Source organism: Dasypus novemcinctus, chromosome 21 (assembly GCF_030445035.2).
Source record: "Dasypus novemcinctus isolate mDasNov1 chromosome 21, mDasNov1.1.hap2, whole genome shotgun sequence".
Classification (NCBI taxonomy): Eukaryota; Metazoa; Chordata; class Mammalia; order Cingulata; family Dasypodidae; genus Dasypus; species Dasypus novemcinctus.
Window position 1 is genome coordinate 25,453,999 of NC_080693.1, and position 15,057 is coordinate 25,469,055.

The 15,057-nt window shown below is 58.0% G+C and overlaps 2 protein-coding genes across 10 annotated transcripts; both read right to left on the reverse strand.

The window, feature by feature from the left end:
- Nucleotides 1-219: 219 nt before the first annotated feature.
- On the reverse strand, nt 220-11,199 carry ACAP1 (ArfGAP with coiled-coil, ankyrin repeat and PH domains 1). Its single transcript, XM_058283613.2, has 22 exons — nt 10,301-11,199; nt 9,657-9,714; nt 7,018-7,137; nt 6,788-6,841; nt 6,642-6,700; nt 6,154-6,337; nt 5,975-6,019; nt 5,754-5,849; nt 5,573-5,647; nt 5,377-5,486; nt 4,425-4,476; nt 4,233-4,333; nt 3,831-3,954; nt 3,540-3,751; nt 2,888-2,957; nt 2,682-2,776; nt 2,401-2,570; nt 1,680-1,852; nt 1,199-1,308; nt 1,011-1,121; nt 664-713; nt 220-409 (listed from the first exon to the last, which is right to left on the reverse strand). Exons 1-22 carry the CDS (start codon nt 10,351-10,353, stop codon nt 303-305), a joined length of 2,229 nt encoding a protein of 742 aa, XP_058139596.1. The 5' UTR covers nt 10,354-11,199; the 3' UTR covers nt 220-302.
- Nucleotides 11,063-14,735, reverse strand: LOC131274992 (uncharacterized). Of its 9 annotated transcripts, none has more exons than XM_071210342.1 (9): nt 14,199-14,735; nt 13,963-14,156; nt 13,360-13,467; nt 13,151-13,219; nt 12,834-12,922; nt 11,971-12,129; nt 11,770-11,880; nt 11,350-11,493; nt 11,063-11,199 (listed from the first exon to the last, which is right to left on the reverse strand). In XM_071210342.1, exons 1-9 carry the CDS (start codon nt 14,520-14,522, stop codon nt 11,141-11,143), a joined length of 1,257 nt encoding a protein of 418 aa, XP_071066443.1. In that variant the 5' UTR covers nt 14,523-14,735; the 3' UTR covers nt 11,063-11,140. The 9 variants fall into 9 exon arrangements, with proteins under 9 accessions (XP_071066443.1, XP_058139600.1, XP_058139601.1 ...); XM_058283617.2 differs by adding an exon at nt 12,487-12,738 and having other exon boundaries at nt 13,963-14,596; XM_058283618.2 differs by adding an exon at nt 12,487-12,738 and having other exon boundaries at nt 11,971-12,117; nt 13,951-14,596.
- Nucleotides 14,736-15,057: the final 322 nt, after the last annotated feature.

Below are 15,057 nucleotides of genomic sequence, written 5' to 3' on the forward strand. Positions count from 1 at the left end.
GCCCGGGCGGCTCCCCTGAGGAAGGCCCCCCGCGGGCGGCCGCCCTGCGCCCCCCGAGGCCCGCCAGGTCGCCGCAGCCCGAGGGCCCGTCCTTGCCCGCCCCCGGAGGCGCCTTCTGGCGCCCCTCAACTCCCGTCCGCTCCCCGCACCCCGGGCCGCAGCGCCCAACACCTTGCCAGGCCCGAAGGTGGCGCCCAATGAATGAACGAAGAACCGAAAAACAAAGCACAGAGGCTTTAATGGCGACGGGGCCGGCGGCGGGGTGGGGCGGCGCCCGGGCGCGGGGCCTCGGAGGCCTGGGATCAAAGCGTGTGCAGGTCATGACTGTGTCGGCGTCGGCTCAGCTTCTCGGGGTCGTCGGACGCCATGAGGGAGAAGTCACGGAAGATGTCGAGATACGTCTCATCTCCTGAGGGGGGGAGAAGGGTTTGGGGGGCCCGAGGGCTGGGCCCTAGCGCGGATGGGTGCAGAACCCTGGCCTATTATTCTTTGCTCTGGTCCGAGGGCCTGGCACAGAGCAAGAGCCGGGTACATATTTCCTGAATGAATAATGGTATTAATCAATGCAGTTGGGCCAGAGGGGGACGGGTCACCGGGGCCGGAAGTCCAGAGTTCCGGTCTTGGGCCTGGAGGGTGGGGTGGGGGAGGGTGGGGGTACTTTACCTGCCTGGCCCTGGGCGGCCTCCGCTTCCCTCATCTTGGCCAGCCGCAGCCTGAAGGGAAGGGGATTAAGGAACGATGACACTCTGCCTGCCCCCTCCCCTTGACTTGGTTGTGTGTTAGTCATCTTTTACCCTGGGGTCTAGTGCTTAAAAGATGCCCGACAACAATGCTGATGCCCGAGTGATGTCACCCAGGATGAGTTCACCGTCCGCGGACCTAGCCCGGCCTGCCTTGCTACCGCAGGCCCCAGTCAACACTAGTGGCATCCTTTTTCTGTCCCGGTGGCACCAGGCCCCGCCCCGTTAGCCCCGCCCGAAGCGCTAGCCACGCCCCTTCGGCGGTCTCACAGGGTGACGATGTCAGCGTTGGCTGTTTCCATGGCAATAGTCAGAGGGTCCCTGCCTTCAGAGTCCAGAGCTCCCAGATCGGCCCCCCGTTTCAGAAACAGGCAGGCGAGCCTGGAGAGGATGGTCAGCATCAGCCGGGCGCTCACCCCCTCGGGAGCCCCCCACGTCCATCATCCCGGACCCCCTACCCTGTATGGCCAAGAATGGTTGCGTGGTGGAGGGGGCCCCGGCCAGCGCTGTCGGCTTGGTTCACGTTCGCTCCGTTCTGGAGGAGAAACTCACAGGCCAGGAGAGAATTCTGCATAGAGGAGAGAGAAGGGGGAGGCAGGTGGTGTCTTTGGAGGCGAATTGAAAGATGCTTTGGGCTGGTGTCAGTACAGAGAGTGAGGTGTGGGGATCAGGAATGTGGGGGTCAGCTCTGCTCTAGCTCTTTATAGTATTAATGTATTAAGTCTATGTTATCCCCATTTTGCAGATAGGGAAACTGAGGCACAGAGATGTTAATAACTTGTTCAAAGTCACCTGTAAGCGGTGAGCACCTAAATTCAAACCCAGTGCATGCACTCTTGGCAACCAGTCTATACTGCTTGTCACCCGCTATGGGGTGAGGGTCCCTGGGAGCAGGTGGGAGCGGAGGGGGTGGGCTGGGGAGGTCGGCAAGGCTCTCACAGCAGCTGTGGCCTGGATCAGGGGCGTGGCGTTCTCCTGGCTCCCGTTGACCCAGTTGACATCGGCTCCGTGGGCGAGGGCGTCGGCCATGGTGGGCAGGGAGGGAGGATGCCCAGCGGCTCGGAACAGCAGGGCACCAGGGTGCAGGCTGCCCAGGTCATCAGAGGGGGGCTCTGTGGGGCGGATTTCATTGTGTTAGGGGAGATCAGCTGTGTGTCTGGAAAGAGAACCTTTAGCACAGCCCCCTGATGCTAAAACAGGAGAGGTCACTTCCAAACTGCAGGGAGGCCTTCCTGATGCTGGCGTCTGTAGCTGGAGGTGCCATTGTATGTGTGTGTGGGGGGGTGGACAGCGTCATCTGCCTCATCCTGTCAACCACCCTGCTGGCTGGGCTGTCGTGGGTGAGCTGACTCTCGCTGATACTCAGCCTCGGCTCTCAACCGCCTCTGCTCTAGCCAGACTGAGGCCTCTGGAGGCCCCTCATTCAGGCCCACCTGCTGACTTCTCCCATGCTACTGACACCCCTTTCACAGCCCTCCTGCCTACTCCCAGCCCCACGCCCCTCCCCACTGCTAGTGCCAGGCTTCATGGTAACCCCCGGTGCAATGCGGCCTGGTCCCTCCAACGTGCTCAAGGAGCAGGCCTGGGCCTCGCACCCTGAACCTTCCCCAGTGCCCAGCATACAGCAGGTGCTCAACGAATGCCCAACTGATGCCCTTACCTGACTTGGGATTGAAGCTTCCTGGTCGGGGCCTGATGGGAGGTTTTGGGGGCACAGGAGGCTGCCCCCGAGGGGGCCCCCGGCCACCCCTTCGCGCTCGAACCTCAGGAAGCTTGGTCAGAAATTTCTTCTCCACGTATTTGGCGTGGATCCAGGCCTCCTTCTCCTGCCTGGGGGAGTGGGGAAGGGGACAATCTTCCCTCCTCCCATCCCAGGCCCGGCCCGCCCGGCCCCCCCGCCCCGGGAGAGCCAAGCCCTGGCACCTCTCCCCCCAGCCTCACCGGGAGCAGCTGGGCCCCGGCTTTTTCACTGCCATGGCATCCACACGCGCCTCATAGATCTGGTTGATGACTACATTTCCCAGTTCACACATGAGCTTCACAGGCAGAGGCAGATGGGGGGGCGGTATGGGGGTGAGTGTCTGAGTCTGCAGGGTTTTTCAGCCCTTTGTCCCCTCACCCCCAGTCACCACTATCCACCAAGTCACCTTCACTAGTTCCGGCTCCCATGAGTCAAGGGTCAGAGACCGGACCTTGGAGAAATGAACACCAAGGCTCCTGGAGGGGCAGAGTGGGAGTCAGGCCCTCGGGTGGCGACAGGGGTGGAAAGGCGGCTGCAGCTCCTGAACAGGCTTGGAGGCCAAGTCCTGTGTGGGGGGGACCAGCAGGCAGCAGGGCAGTGGCCTTGACCTGGTTCAGTGTGGTCTGGCCCATGCACTGTCCCCTGCTCCCTATGTTTCACTTCAAGGCCTCCATCCTCTCAGGCCACTTCCCTTCTCTCAAGGCGCTTGGATCTGAGCAGCTCCTCCCACGCCATTCCCCTTTCCTCCTTCCCCCAGACTGAAGCGCGGCCTTAGGGATCTGCTAAGGGCGCACAACCTCTTTTCTCTGCTCTTGGTCGGCTCCCCATCCTCAGCAGCCCTGACCTCCCACCTCCCAACCAAGCCAATAAAATCCTCTGGGTTGAGCCCCAGCCCTGCCCCTACCAGGACACTGCCGGGCTGGGCCCACCTGGGTCCACCTGGTACCTCGCCAGGCTCGGCCCAGGCGTGGTGCCCAGTGACAGCCAGGATCTAAGGGGGTGGGGGGAGAGAAGGGGAGGGAAGGAAGGGCCTGTGCTCTGGGGCTTGGGGGCGTGACCTGTGGATGCCAGAGCACTGAATGCAGAGGGTGACCCCAAGGTTGATGCTGGCCCACTCTGGGGCGGGCTCCCGGCAGTCGCAGCACTGAGCATTGCCATCCACACTCTGCACTTGGGCTGCCACGTGCCCAGCACCCCCAGACTCCCTTCCCCTGGCTGTCCCGCCACAGCCCAGGGTGGCCGCAGAGCCCACAGCCAGGTGTCCTGGGCCCTGGCAGAGAAAGGGAAAGAAAAGGGGTCAGGGGGCCTAGAGGAAGGGGCACCCCATCTCCCAGGGCAATTTAAGGCACCTGGCCTGGAGTCCGGGGGTGGTCATCGAGGCGAGCCTGGCTGAAGGCCGTGGCAATGCTGCTCTGCACGGCACTGACCCACAGCTGCAGGAGGCGCTCCGAGTCGGCCTGGAGGAGGCAGGACCTGGGTGGGAGGAGGGAGGTGAGGGGGCCAGGAGGTCTGAGACCAGGGGACCCAGGGGGCAGGATGGACAGACCGACATTCAGCCACTGTTCAACCGGTTGCATTCAACCGGTTGGGTGAAATGCTTCTGTCCCTGTTGATGATATCCTCCTAAATGTCCTCCATCATCCTGCACCATCCCTCCAGGCCACCCTCACATCAGTCACCGAAGCGGAAAGGCCTGGCACTGTACAGGGGCACCCTGGTGATGGTGCGACGCCATCATCAGGTGCACTCACTTGCTGGGGGACACCACCTCAAAGCAGAACCGCCTTTCGGAGTCAGGGCAGAGCTTCACTGTGCAGAGCCGCAGGTCATCCACCACCACAGTCACCGGGTCCTGGAAGGGGAAGGTGATAAAGGGCAGCCAGCCAGCTAGCCGTGGGCCAAGGCCAAGTTCCCCTGGGGCCCAGGCGTCCAGGCCTACCCACCTTGTACTTCTTCTGATAAATCAGTTGGTTGCTCTGAATGGCGAACCAGCGCCTGGAGGGGGTGGACATAGAGATATAGACATTGGCAGCAGCAAGGTGAGGTTGGGGACAGTGACAGAAGGGAGGCTGTGCCCTTTAACCTATAAGCATCTTGCTGAGAGGAGAGAGACCTGGGCTGAGCATCCCATGAGATGTTCCAGAAAAAGAGTTGACAGTTGTGCAGACTGGGGGACATCTAAGGGAATGCTGTTCACATTTTAGACCACTCAGATTTGACAAAAGGTATAAAGACAATTTTCCAGCCGATGGCAGTAAAATGCTTTTAATAGCAAAATCAGGCTATTGCTACAAACTTGTGGCAGATGGCAGTATCTTGGAGAAAGGGATCCTTTTTCTAATTTGCCCAAAACCTCATCTGGGTGGCAGTGGCCCTGGAGGGAGGAGTCAGTTCTGAGCTAATACCACCCTGCTCCAGACCCTGCAATGGCTCCCCATTTCCCTGCAGGTAGAGCCCCAAGGTCCTACCTACGAAGGCCCATGAGGCCCCACGATGATTCCCATCCTCCATTAACTGACTTTGTCTCCTGCTACTTCCTCCTCCCTCACTCTGCCCAGACCCATGGCCTCCTCTCTGTCCCCTCAAACAAGCCAGGCATCTCAGGGCCTTGGTGCCAGCTCTTCATTCTGCCTAGAACATTCTTCCCCATAATGGCCTTCAAATCTTCGCTCAGAGCTCACCATCTCACAAAACCTACCCTGACAACCCTATTTAAAATTGCAGCCACCTCCCCAGCTCTCCACATGCCCTCTGCCTTGTTTTATTCTTACCTTCTAACACAACACAGACTTCACTTACGATTATTGTCTGTCTTTGCTGATGGCACATCATAGCCACTCAAACATGATTTAACTGGGTGACTGGGTGCCTTTGACTGGGGAGGCTTCTCCTCACCTGCTCCAGGTCTTAAATGCGTTGCTGGCCCGTTTGAAGAGATGTCCTTCCATGACCAGGCCGCCAGTTCCTTCCTTTAAGCTTGGCTCTGGCTCTTCCCCACCCAGCTCCTGGGAGCACAAGAGGGTCAAAGGGCAACTGGGGTAGGCTGAGAACAAGGCCACAGGCCTGTCTGTCTCCTCTGCCGGCCCCTCACCTTCTGTTTCAGCAGCACATGTCTCTGTTCCATGTCCCTCTTCTCTCGTGCAGAATTCAAGACCAGCTGGTGCAACTGAGCATAGAAGGGGCTTCTCAGATGCCTCCCCACCAAGGCTAGGAGAGGCAGCTCAGAGCCCTCTAACGTCCCTCCATCACCTGCCTACTCCCTGGGGCCTTACCTGGGCGCCCAGCTCCTTACGGTACTGGCCCAATTGGCTCAGCTCCTCGTGGCCCTGCTGGAAATGGGAAGCCTGGGCCTCCACCAAGCGCAGCACCTGGGGGGTGAAGGGGGAAGAGGGCAGAGGTAGGAAGGACCCCTCTCTCCCTCCACCCACCACTGCCCCCCCCCTACTTCCAGCAGGCTCCTCCCCACCTCGCCCTCACCACCACCACAACTCACAAACTCCATGATGTCAAACTTCCTCTTGTCCTCAATCACATTGATCTAGGGCCCCAAAAGACCTCAGGTCAGTCTTGAAAACACAGTGTCCCCTCCCACAGCACACTGGGGACTCCCCCAGTCCCTGATCAGACACCTGAGGCCCTGGCACCCCGGGAGGATAGGTTGAGGGCAGGCACCTGGAGGGCGTAATCCAATGCCCGTCCCCGGTACCCGGCTCGAGCAGTCCTCAAAGCAGCTCCTGCTTCTTCTGCCTCCTGGACCCGGCGCCTGGGAACCTCTGCATTGTGGGTAAGAGCAGCCTCCAGGCTCTCAGCCCCCCTCCAGAAATCCCGGCGGGCCTCTCGGAAACCTCGGAGACCTCTAGGGGTGCAGGAAATAACAATAACACAGAATCACAGATACACCCATCTGCCCCGAGCAGAGAAGTCTCAGTAGAAGGCCTACCCATATCCTTTCAATTAGCCTCCATACAGTCAGAAATCCCAGGGCACCCTTGGAATGGAGAATTGAAGTGAGGCCACCAGAAAGCCCCAATCTGCATCCTAGAGACCTCTGGGGCACAGACAGGTGGTGATGGGGTATGATGCTTCATTCTGGGAGGCCCACTGCTAACGGGTAGAGGGCTGGTTTCTGGGAAAGAAGGCCCCCTTCCCTCCCCACTCACTCCTTGACCAGGGTCTGGATTTGTTGCTGCAGAGCGTGCTGGGTGGCATCTAGAAACTCCTGAGGGGAAGCAGAAGTTGGTGGATGGGGGTCAGGATCACAGACAACCTTGTCCCGCTCCCCTCAGCCCTGTGGGCACCCCCTCACCGCGTGGCTGTCCAGCTTGTGGCTGAGGCTGGCTGTGAATTTGTCCAGACACTCCTAGGTGAGAGGAGGCATGGAGAGAGTATCGGGCATGGGGTGCTAGGATCCCCACAATTCTGGACCCAGCTCACTATGGCTAACTCTGGTGCCGATTCCAGGCCAACCCTCACCTTCCAAAGGATCTCCTCATGCCCCAGGCCCCATCCCACCCAGGTTAGGGGCCCTCCACATACCGCCATCATGGGCTCTGGTGGACCCAGGTGGGCAAGGTCGCAGATGCCAACAATGAAGGCGCGGCCAGCGGTGAGATAATGACGCCCACTTTCCAGGAGGCTGGTACCTAGCTTGAGGAGCTGGGAAACAGCAAGGGTAATGGGGACCAGTGCTGCCTGCCATCCCCCCCACCCCGTGACCTCCCCCCACCTTCCCGATCCCTTCTGCCCTCCTGCTGGGTCCATGTGCCTCTTTTCCAACCTAGCCTCCACTTTTCTCCAGACCAGCCTGGCTCTCCCCAGTTTATAACACGCAGCTGGCGTGTTCTCTTCTCTCCCTCTGCTCCCATCGCTCCACGCCTAAGACAAACTCCCCGCCCATTCCTCCTGGACTGTCACTAAGGCCAGCGTCAGCTTCATCCCCAAAATGTCTTTCCCTTTCCACTCCCACACATCTCACCCTACCCTGCCCCACTTGTCTGGAACAAGAACTCCTCAGAAACTGCACTTCCTGCCCTGGTTAGCTTATAGGATCAATTCTCTAGATGGTTAGTATTAAGTTCTACAGTATTTACCATCTGTAGTTGTCCCATTCTGTGCTCATTGAATGGCCACTCAATAAATACTAATTGGTCACCTACTACCTGTCAGGCTCTGGGATAGGCACTGGGGATTAATCAAGAAACAAAACTTAAAAGCCCCCATCTTCATGGCATTCACATTCTAGTGGGAAGAAAACGGACAAGAAACGAGTAGGCAACTGGGGCAAACCCCCAGGGATTCACAGCCTTGAGGGGCCCCACCCCTTGAGCGCAAGTGGGACCTGTGACTTGCTGCCAACCAACCAAATGTGGCAAAGGTAATGGGGAGTCACACCATGATTACATTCTGATATATATTGACTCCATCCTGCAAGCACACACTGGAGAGATTCTCCTTGCAGCCTTGGACAAACAAGCTGCTATGATGTCAACTATCTATGGACAGGCCCCCATGGCAGGATCCTGCAGGTGGCCTCTAGGAGATGAGGGCCTCAGGCCTACAACAGCCAGGAACTGAATTCTGCCCAAAATCCCGTGAGCTTGGAAGGAAACCCTGAGCCTCAGATGAGTGAACAGCCGTGGTCAGGACCTCGATTGCAGCCTGTGAGACTTGGAGCAGAAGACCTGGTACAAGTGCTTGGATTCCTGACTCATAGAAACTGGGATAACAACTGTGAATTGTTCTAAGCCTCTACATTTGTGAAAATTTGTTACACAGCAATAAAAAACGAATGCGGCAAGTAAATACATAACATGCCAGATAGAGTTAAGTGCTAGAAAGAAAAACAAAGCCGAATGTGTGTGTGTGTATAAAATGTGTCTGTGTGTGTGTGTACCATCTTACCTAGTGGTTGGGAAAGGCCTTGCTATGTCATGTTAAAATGTTTTACTGGGGAAGTGGACTTGACCCAATGGATAGGGCATCTGCCTACCACGTGGGAGGTCCGAGATTCAAACCCCAGGCCTCCCTGACCCGTGTGGAGCTGGCCCACGTGCAGTGCTGATGCGTGCAAGGAGTGTCCCCCACGCAGGGGAGCCCCACGCGCAAGGAGTGTGCCCCGTAAGGAGAGCTGCCCAGTGTGAAAGGAAGTGCAGCCTGCCCAGGAATGGTGCTGCACACACGGAGAGATGACACAACAAGATGACACAACAAAAAGAAACAGATTCCCAGTGTCGCTGATGAAGATAGGAGCGGTCACAGAAGAACACACAGTGAATGGACACAGAGAGCAGACAACTGCGGGGGGGGAGGGGAGAGATAAATAAAAATTAAATCTTAAAAAAAAAAATGTTTTACTGGGGAAGCAGATGTGGCTCAAGCAATTGAGCTCTCGCCTACCACATGGGAGGTCCCTGGTTCGGTTCCCAATGCCTCCTAAAGAAGACAGCAAGCTGGCATGACAGGCAGGTGTGGCAAGCTGACACAAGATACACAAGAAGAAAAAAACATAATGAAAGACACAACAAAACAGAGAGCAGAGGTTCCCAGTGCCTCCTAAAAGATGAGAAAGACAGCAAGCTGACGCGATGGGCAGGCACAGCAAGCTGACACAACAAGATGACACAACAGGATGCACAAGTATAAAAACATAAGGAGAGACACTGGTAGCTCAAGCGATTAGGCACCTCCCTCCCACATTGGAGGTCCCAGGTTCAGTTTCCTGTGCCTCTTAAAAGAAACAAGATGAAAAGACACAGCAAGTGCGAACAACAGTGGGGTAGGGAGAAATAAATAAATAAAATAAATCTTTTTTTAAAATCTTAAAAAAATTTTTGTTTTACTGGTTTCTCTCTCTGTAGCAGTCAGGCTATGGGCTCCCTGGGGGTAGATATGGTCTTGCTTTCCACAGATGCCCACGGCCTGTCACAATGCAGGTGTTAAGAGCTGAATGAGTGAGTCTTTGTTTTCCAAGTTCCTGAGTTCTTTGAGGTCATAGAAACACCTTTTTGGCTTCTTGGTCACCCCCAAAATGTCTACCCCAAAATGTAAGCATTGAGTCATCCCTGGAACTCCTCAGTTCCCCCAGCTTTCTCCCCTGGCCCCACCACTGTCATCCTAATCCCATCACTTCCTCCCTCTCTTGCCACTCCTGGGTGATCTCTCCGCGTCAGGATCACCTTTTCCAGACGGGTCTCCAATTCTGACACTTCGGCTTCCACCAGCTCGATGGAGGCTCTAGGAAAGGGGGGATAGGGTCACAGGAGCCAAGCTTGGGTCCATCTGCTCTGCCAGCCTCCCTGGGGTGGGGGGCTGGGGTGGGGGATGGTGGGCTCAGTCTGAGAAAGCTGCCGGCTTGAGGGCTTGAGGAGGCCCGCCCACCCTTGTCTCTTGCTGGCTCACTCCCCACTGCCAGAGAGACTATAGCCCAGGCCAGAGCAGGAAGGGTAGAAGGGGGTGGATGTGGCCAGGGCAGGAAGTTGCTAACCGCCCCAGGGCAGGTGCTGGGGGAGGGGCAGGGGTCCCAGTGCTAGGGAGGAGGCAGTGCCAGCTTTAGGGGAGAGATGGAGTTGGAGAGTCCAGAGGGTGCATGCAGGGGCCAGCGAGCATCGGAACACCTGGGCTTGATAGCAGAGGTACCACGTTGGCCCACAACCTCGCTCTTGTCCCTTTGAGGCCTACTCCTCAGAAGGAGGCCTGGCCTGGGGAAGGTTGCACCCATATGCGTGTGTGTGTGTGTGTGTGTGTGTGTGTTGTGTGTGTGAGTGTGAAGGGGAGCTCCTCGGACCTTGCCTCCCCTCCCCCTAGACCGGCACAAACTTACCGGAACCGGGGTGAGTCCTTGAGACACTCCTCAAAATCCAGCTTGACTGTCATCTCGGCTGCTGCCGGGGCCAGCAGGCCCTGTAGGCTGGGCAGGTGGGGACGCAGTGGAGGCACTTCCTGCCCCAGGAGGGGAGCCGATGATGGAGGAGGTGAGGGTCCTCTCCTGGGTGGGGACTAGGGGGTGAAATTCTTTCCCCAAAGGGAAGGGGTGTCCTAGGAGGAGCTCTCACCCCACACTTCCAGGCTGGGTTGGGAGGGGCAGGGGCGGGGCCTGGGTGTGGGGGGGTTGAGATTAGAGAAGCCACAGCAACGCCCTCAGAGACTATTTGCTGTCACCTTCCTATCCTGGCTCTCATCTCTGCTTCTTTTTCCTTTAGTGGTTGAGTTTTCAGAGCCTGGCAGACCTAGGTTCAAACCCCAGTTCTGTGACCCTGGGCGAGCTCTCTGATCCTCAGTTTCCATATCTGGAAGAGGCAGGATAACCCCTACCTCCAGAGTGGCTGTAGGAATTTTAAAAGGTGGCGCTGGTATGGCTACGACCAACTCAGTCACAGCACTCGCTGCCATCCTGTGCAGCTTGGTCCTGCTTGGGCCTTTTCGGGCTCCTCGGTTCTTAGCGAGTCCAGGGCCCTGAACCGCACCAAGCTTTCTTCTCTCTGCTCTGCCTGCTTGTGGTTTCCTGTGTGTGAATTCCGTCCCCCCACTTCTTGATGACATACCAGGCCCAGCCTGGCACTCAACGCACGCACAGCACCCAGGCTGCTGCTTGTCTCTCTTTATTGCCCACCCCTAGGGAGGGGAGGGCAGGGGAAGGCTGCCCCCATCCTACCCACATTGGCTACATTTTCCATTGTCTGGTTTCCTCCTCCTGATTCCATTGAAGCTGCAGGGTTTCACCTGGAGAGAGAAGGGGTTGAATTACTGGCTTCCTGGAAGCAGGCCTGAGACTATGCCCATGTGACCCACCCAGACTCCCCCAAACCTACCCCCTCCGCCCCTCTAACTCCCTGGCCAGTGCAAGCACCCCTCGCCCCTGCCCAGGCTCACGTCTGTAGTTGCTCTGGTGGCAGGGGTTTGGGTTGTTCTCAGATTTCCTTTGTGGGCCCTCTGAGCTTTGCCAGCTCAGCCCCCTGGTCACCAGCCACTGACACCATCCAGACACCACTTGGGGCCCACTGGGCAGGGGAGTACCTGGAGTGGGGTGAGGTGATAGAGAGGAGTGAAGGAGAAGGCATGAGTCTGGGTATGATGCCAAGCTGGAGGGGTCCCCAGCCCTTCTGAGCCTCACTGGCTCCTCTCCTGTATAGCGAGGGCCTTGGGCTCCGGGAAATTTAGAGACTCTCTCACCACCTATTGCCCCCAATCTACTGGCCTGAAAGGAGAGCCCTGGGAACCAGGGGATGTGTGGGTGAGGATGGGGCCTTTCCAGGAGCCAGGCCCAGGAAGGAGGTGTCCTGGTGCCCTCACCAGGTGTCACTGCCACCATCAGGGTGCTCTCAGCCTTGTGACCCTGAAAGGGGCTTTCCGTGAAGTCCAGCCGACGGACCTCAGTGCTCATGGGCAAGCTGATGGAGGAGCCTGGAAGCATTGTGGGATCAGGGTTGGAGCATCCTTTGGACGGTGGGTCCTCATCCCCCCACCTCCCCTCTGACCTGACCAGGTTCTTACTGTCTTTCAGCTCTTCATCTATGTCGTCCTCCAGCTCTGGCTGGGAGGAGGACCGAAGGTATCTTCCTTTGCTGTAATACTCCTTGCGCTGGTGACCCATCTCCTTTTCCGACTTGGTGGTGGCCGTGGCTGGGGGCTGATTTCTGCCTGTATGGGAATCTGAGGAATCACAAAGTCAAATCTGCCCATGGCCGTCTGGCGCCTCCATGCCCCCAGGTCTCCACTGTCAGCCCCTTTCACAGGTTCTCACCCTCCTCCCACTTAGAAAACCTTAAGGGACCTCCCATCCCCCACAGTTCACTTGGGTTTTCTGGACCTCCTTATCAACCATCCTTCTCTGAGGGCTCTCCTGAGTGCAGATCCCACCCCAGCTGTCCTCTGTCTGCCCTAAGGTCACCTCGCAGCAGGACCTCCACCTCTGACAGCAGGGCCTGGGCCAATTATGGTGGGGAGGAGAGGAACTAGCTCTGCACTACAACTCCCTTTAGTCGGTGCCCCCCACCCCCTATCACTAACCTTTGGCTTCTAGAATGCCTCTATTGGCCACCAGGCCAGTCTCATCTTTGACTCCTCTGGCTGATCCTCTTTTACTGGCTCTCTCCACTGGCCTGGGCTCAAGGTCTGGCATCACACCTCGACCTCCACTGCTGACAATGACACCACCCCCAGTGCAGCTTTGGTTATTGCCCAAGGGCAGGGTTTTCTGAGACTTGAGGAACTTTGCTTCATCATAGTGTGCCTTGCGGTGATGGTCAAAGTCACTGGAGTCTGTGGGCCAGTGTGAGAGTTTGGCTTTCCACTCAGGTTCTCAGGGAGGTTGGCTCCATCTCCCCTTCTCCTGTAATTCCCACCCTTCAACTCACATGTCTTGGTAAAGTTGTCTGGAGACTCAGAGTATCTGTTGTCACCATACTGGAGGACCTTGGGGTAGAAATTGTCCATTGTTGCAAACCTGAAGGGAAGAGAGACTAGTTGTGGGTACTGAAGAGACGTGAACAAGGGGGCAGGTGTGTGCGTGGCAATCTGGCTAGGCCCCCCAGATGGGTCATGGTCACGCCTAATGGGAACTCTAGCAACACCTATTTTGGGGGTTAAAGAGCAGAACTGGCTCAGACCCCCGAGTTAAAGGGTGGAGAGAGGAAGAGCCCCCCTACCCCACATGATCTTTGGCAGGACTCACCTTTCAGCCAGCGCCTCGGGAGTCACCATGTGGGAGCCTGCAGGCAGGTCCTCAAGGCTGTCCTGCAGCCTGCAGAGGGGGAAGCCAGGGAGGGAGGGGGAGATCAGGCAGCATCCAGTCCCTGAGGCCTCCGCTGCGTCCTCCCTTCCCTACCCTGTGGAATGGCGAGAAGAGTCTGGGCTGAAGGTCTGGAGCTAAGGGCTGAGTACCTGTGGTAGGGAGTCCTGGGCTCATCCACCTTCATAAACCCGTAGTCCTTGCCAGGAGGGTGGTAGGTGGAGAGAATATTCATCTCATCCCAGCGCTGAGACTTTTTCCTGTGGGCGGGGGTGGGGTGGTGGTGAAGGAAACTTTGGAGTGATTGCTCCTCACAGCCTTTCTTCGCAATTTCAGAAAACATTTGTTGCACACACACACACACACCCCACCTCTTATTCCAGGCAAGGTACAGATAGAAGTATAGGGACTGAGAATGGAGTCACCCAGTGATAATCAGGGTGCTAAGTAGCTGAGGTCAATCAGGCCCTGCTGGTCTCCCCAAAGGCTAGGAACCTCGGGTTTCCCACCCAAATGCTGCTCCCGGCCTTCTCTCACTCTGGCTTCTCGGGAGTCCCTCCCACCTGCTCTTGGCTCTGCCCCTCCGGTGTAAAACCTCTCTCCCTCCAGCTCTCGGCCGCTCGCCTGCAGAGCTGGGCCGGTACTTTCCCACATTGGGGAGTTTCTGCATCAAGATGCAGCTGTTGTTTGTGAGGATACTCCGGGGCTGGTCTTCATGGGCATTGGGGGAGTGCGGACTATACCCGGAGATGTACCCTTTAGGCCTCCCGGAGCAGGAGGTGGACGCTCGTGATAAGCCGGTTCCAGGGCAGGGGGTGTTGATTACGGCGGGGTATGTGCCAGACTGAAGACTGCGACCTGCCACCTCGCCAGGGGGCTGGCTGGGTCCCGAACCGAGGACCGCGACCTCCCCAGAGGGCCGGCTGGATCCCGAACCGAGGACCGCGACCTCCACAGAGGGCCGGCTGGATCCCGAACCGAGGACCGCGACCTCCCCAGAGGGCCGGCTGGGTCCCGAACCGAGGACCGCGACCTCCCCAGAGGGCCGGCTGGGTCCCGAACCGAGGACCGCGACCTCCCCAGAGGGCCGGCTGGGTCCCGAACCGAGGACCGCGACCTCCCCAGAGGGCCGGCTGGAATCAGGCTTGCGAGCCTCGGCTTCCTTGGATGGCTGTGAGGGCTCAGATACGTCCAAGTCTGAGGTCGAGGGCTGCTCGGAGCCTGCCTCGAGCCATCTGACCCCTCCGGGCACCTTCTTGGTTCCCCTTCCAGATCTTTTGAGGCCAGTGGCCCCCTGAGGATCTTTCTTCTCCATGGCCCCACCAGGGGGTCACTCCCAGCCACCCTGCGCCACCTCCCAGCCCCACATAGCCCCGCCCCCAGGCCCCGCCCCCACGGGGGGGGATCTGGGGGGCGATGGGCCCGAGGACCAGGTCCCCTCCCTCATTGCTCCCAGGAGCTGCGGGGGGCGGAATCAAGACCCGGTGTAAGGACCGCGGGCTGTGAGCCACTCTGCTCGCCCCTCCCTTTCGGTCCCGCCCAAAGAGCTGCTTTCTTTGTCTCCGGGATTTGTTCCCGCCCTCCTCTCCATCCCTGCCCTCCTCCGAATCAGCCAATCGTAAGCAGCGGTCCTGGCCAGGGGGCGGGAAGCCTTCGTTGTGAGGTCACAGGCCTCCAACCTGAGCGCGAGCGTGGGAGAGTTGGTTTGGGACCAGTTAACAGGTCTGGGGGGACTCTGGGGACTGTCCGTGCCCTGCTGGAAACGGCCTGTCGTGGTTTTCTTTGAACTTTTTATTCGTGGATTTAAAATTTAAGAGTGTAGTTGAACTGGAGCCCTAGCTACGCTTGAA

What these genes read in the sequence shown, in the direction of transcription:
- LOC131274992 (XM_058283614.2), bottom strand. Translation starts at nt 14,522, where the DNA reads ATGGAGAAGAAAGATCCTCAGGGGGCCACTGGCCTCAAAAGATCTGGA. An exon ending in AGATGAAGAGCTGAAAGACA is followed by an intron (nt 11,881 to 11,970) that starts GTAAGAACCTGG and finishes CAATGCTTCCAG; the next exon opens with GCTCCTCCATCAGCTTGCCC. An exon ending in CCACCAGAGCAACTACAGAC is followed by an intron (nt 11,200 to 11,349) that starts GTGAGCCTGGGC and finishes TTCTCTCTCCAG; the next exon opens with GTGAAACCCTGCAGCTTCAA.
- ACAP1 (XM_058283613.2), bottom strand. Translation starts at nt 10,353, where the DNA reads ATGACAGTCAAGCTGGATTTTGAGGAGTGTCTCAAGGACTCACCCCGG. An exon ending in CAGTGCTCTGGCATCCACAG is followed by an intron (nt 2,958 to 3,539) that starts GTCACGCCCCCA and finishes CTGCCCCTCCAG; the next exon opens with GAGCCTTGGTGTTCATTTCT. An exon ending in AAGCTTCAATCCCAAGTCAG is followed by an intron (nt 1,853 to 2,400) that starts GTAAGGGCATCA and finishes TCCGCCCCACAG; the next exon opens with AGCCCCCCTCTGATGACCTG.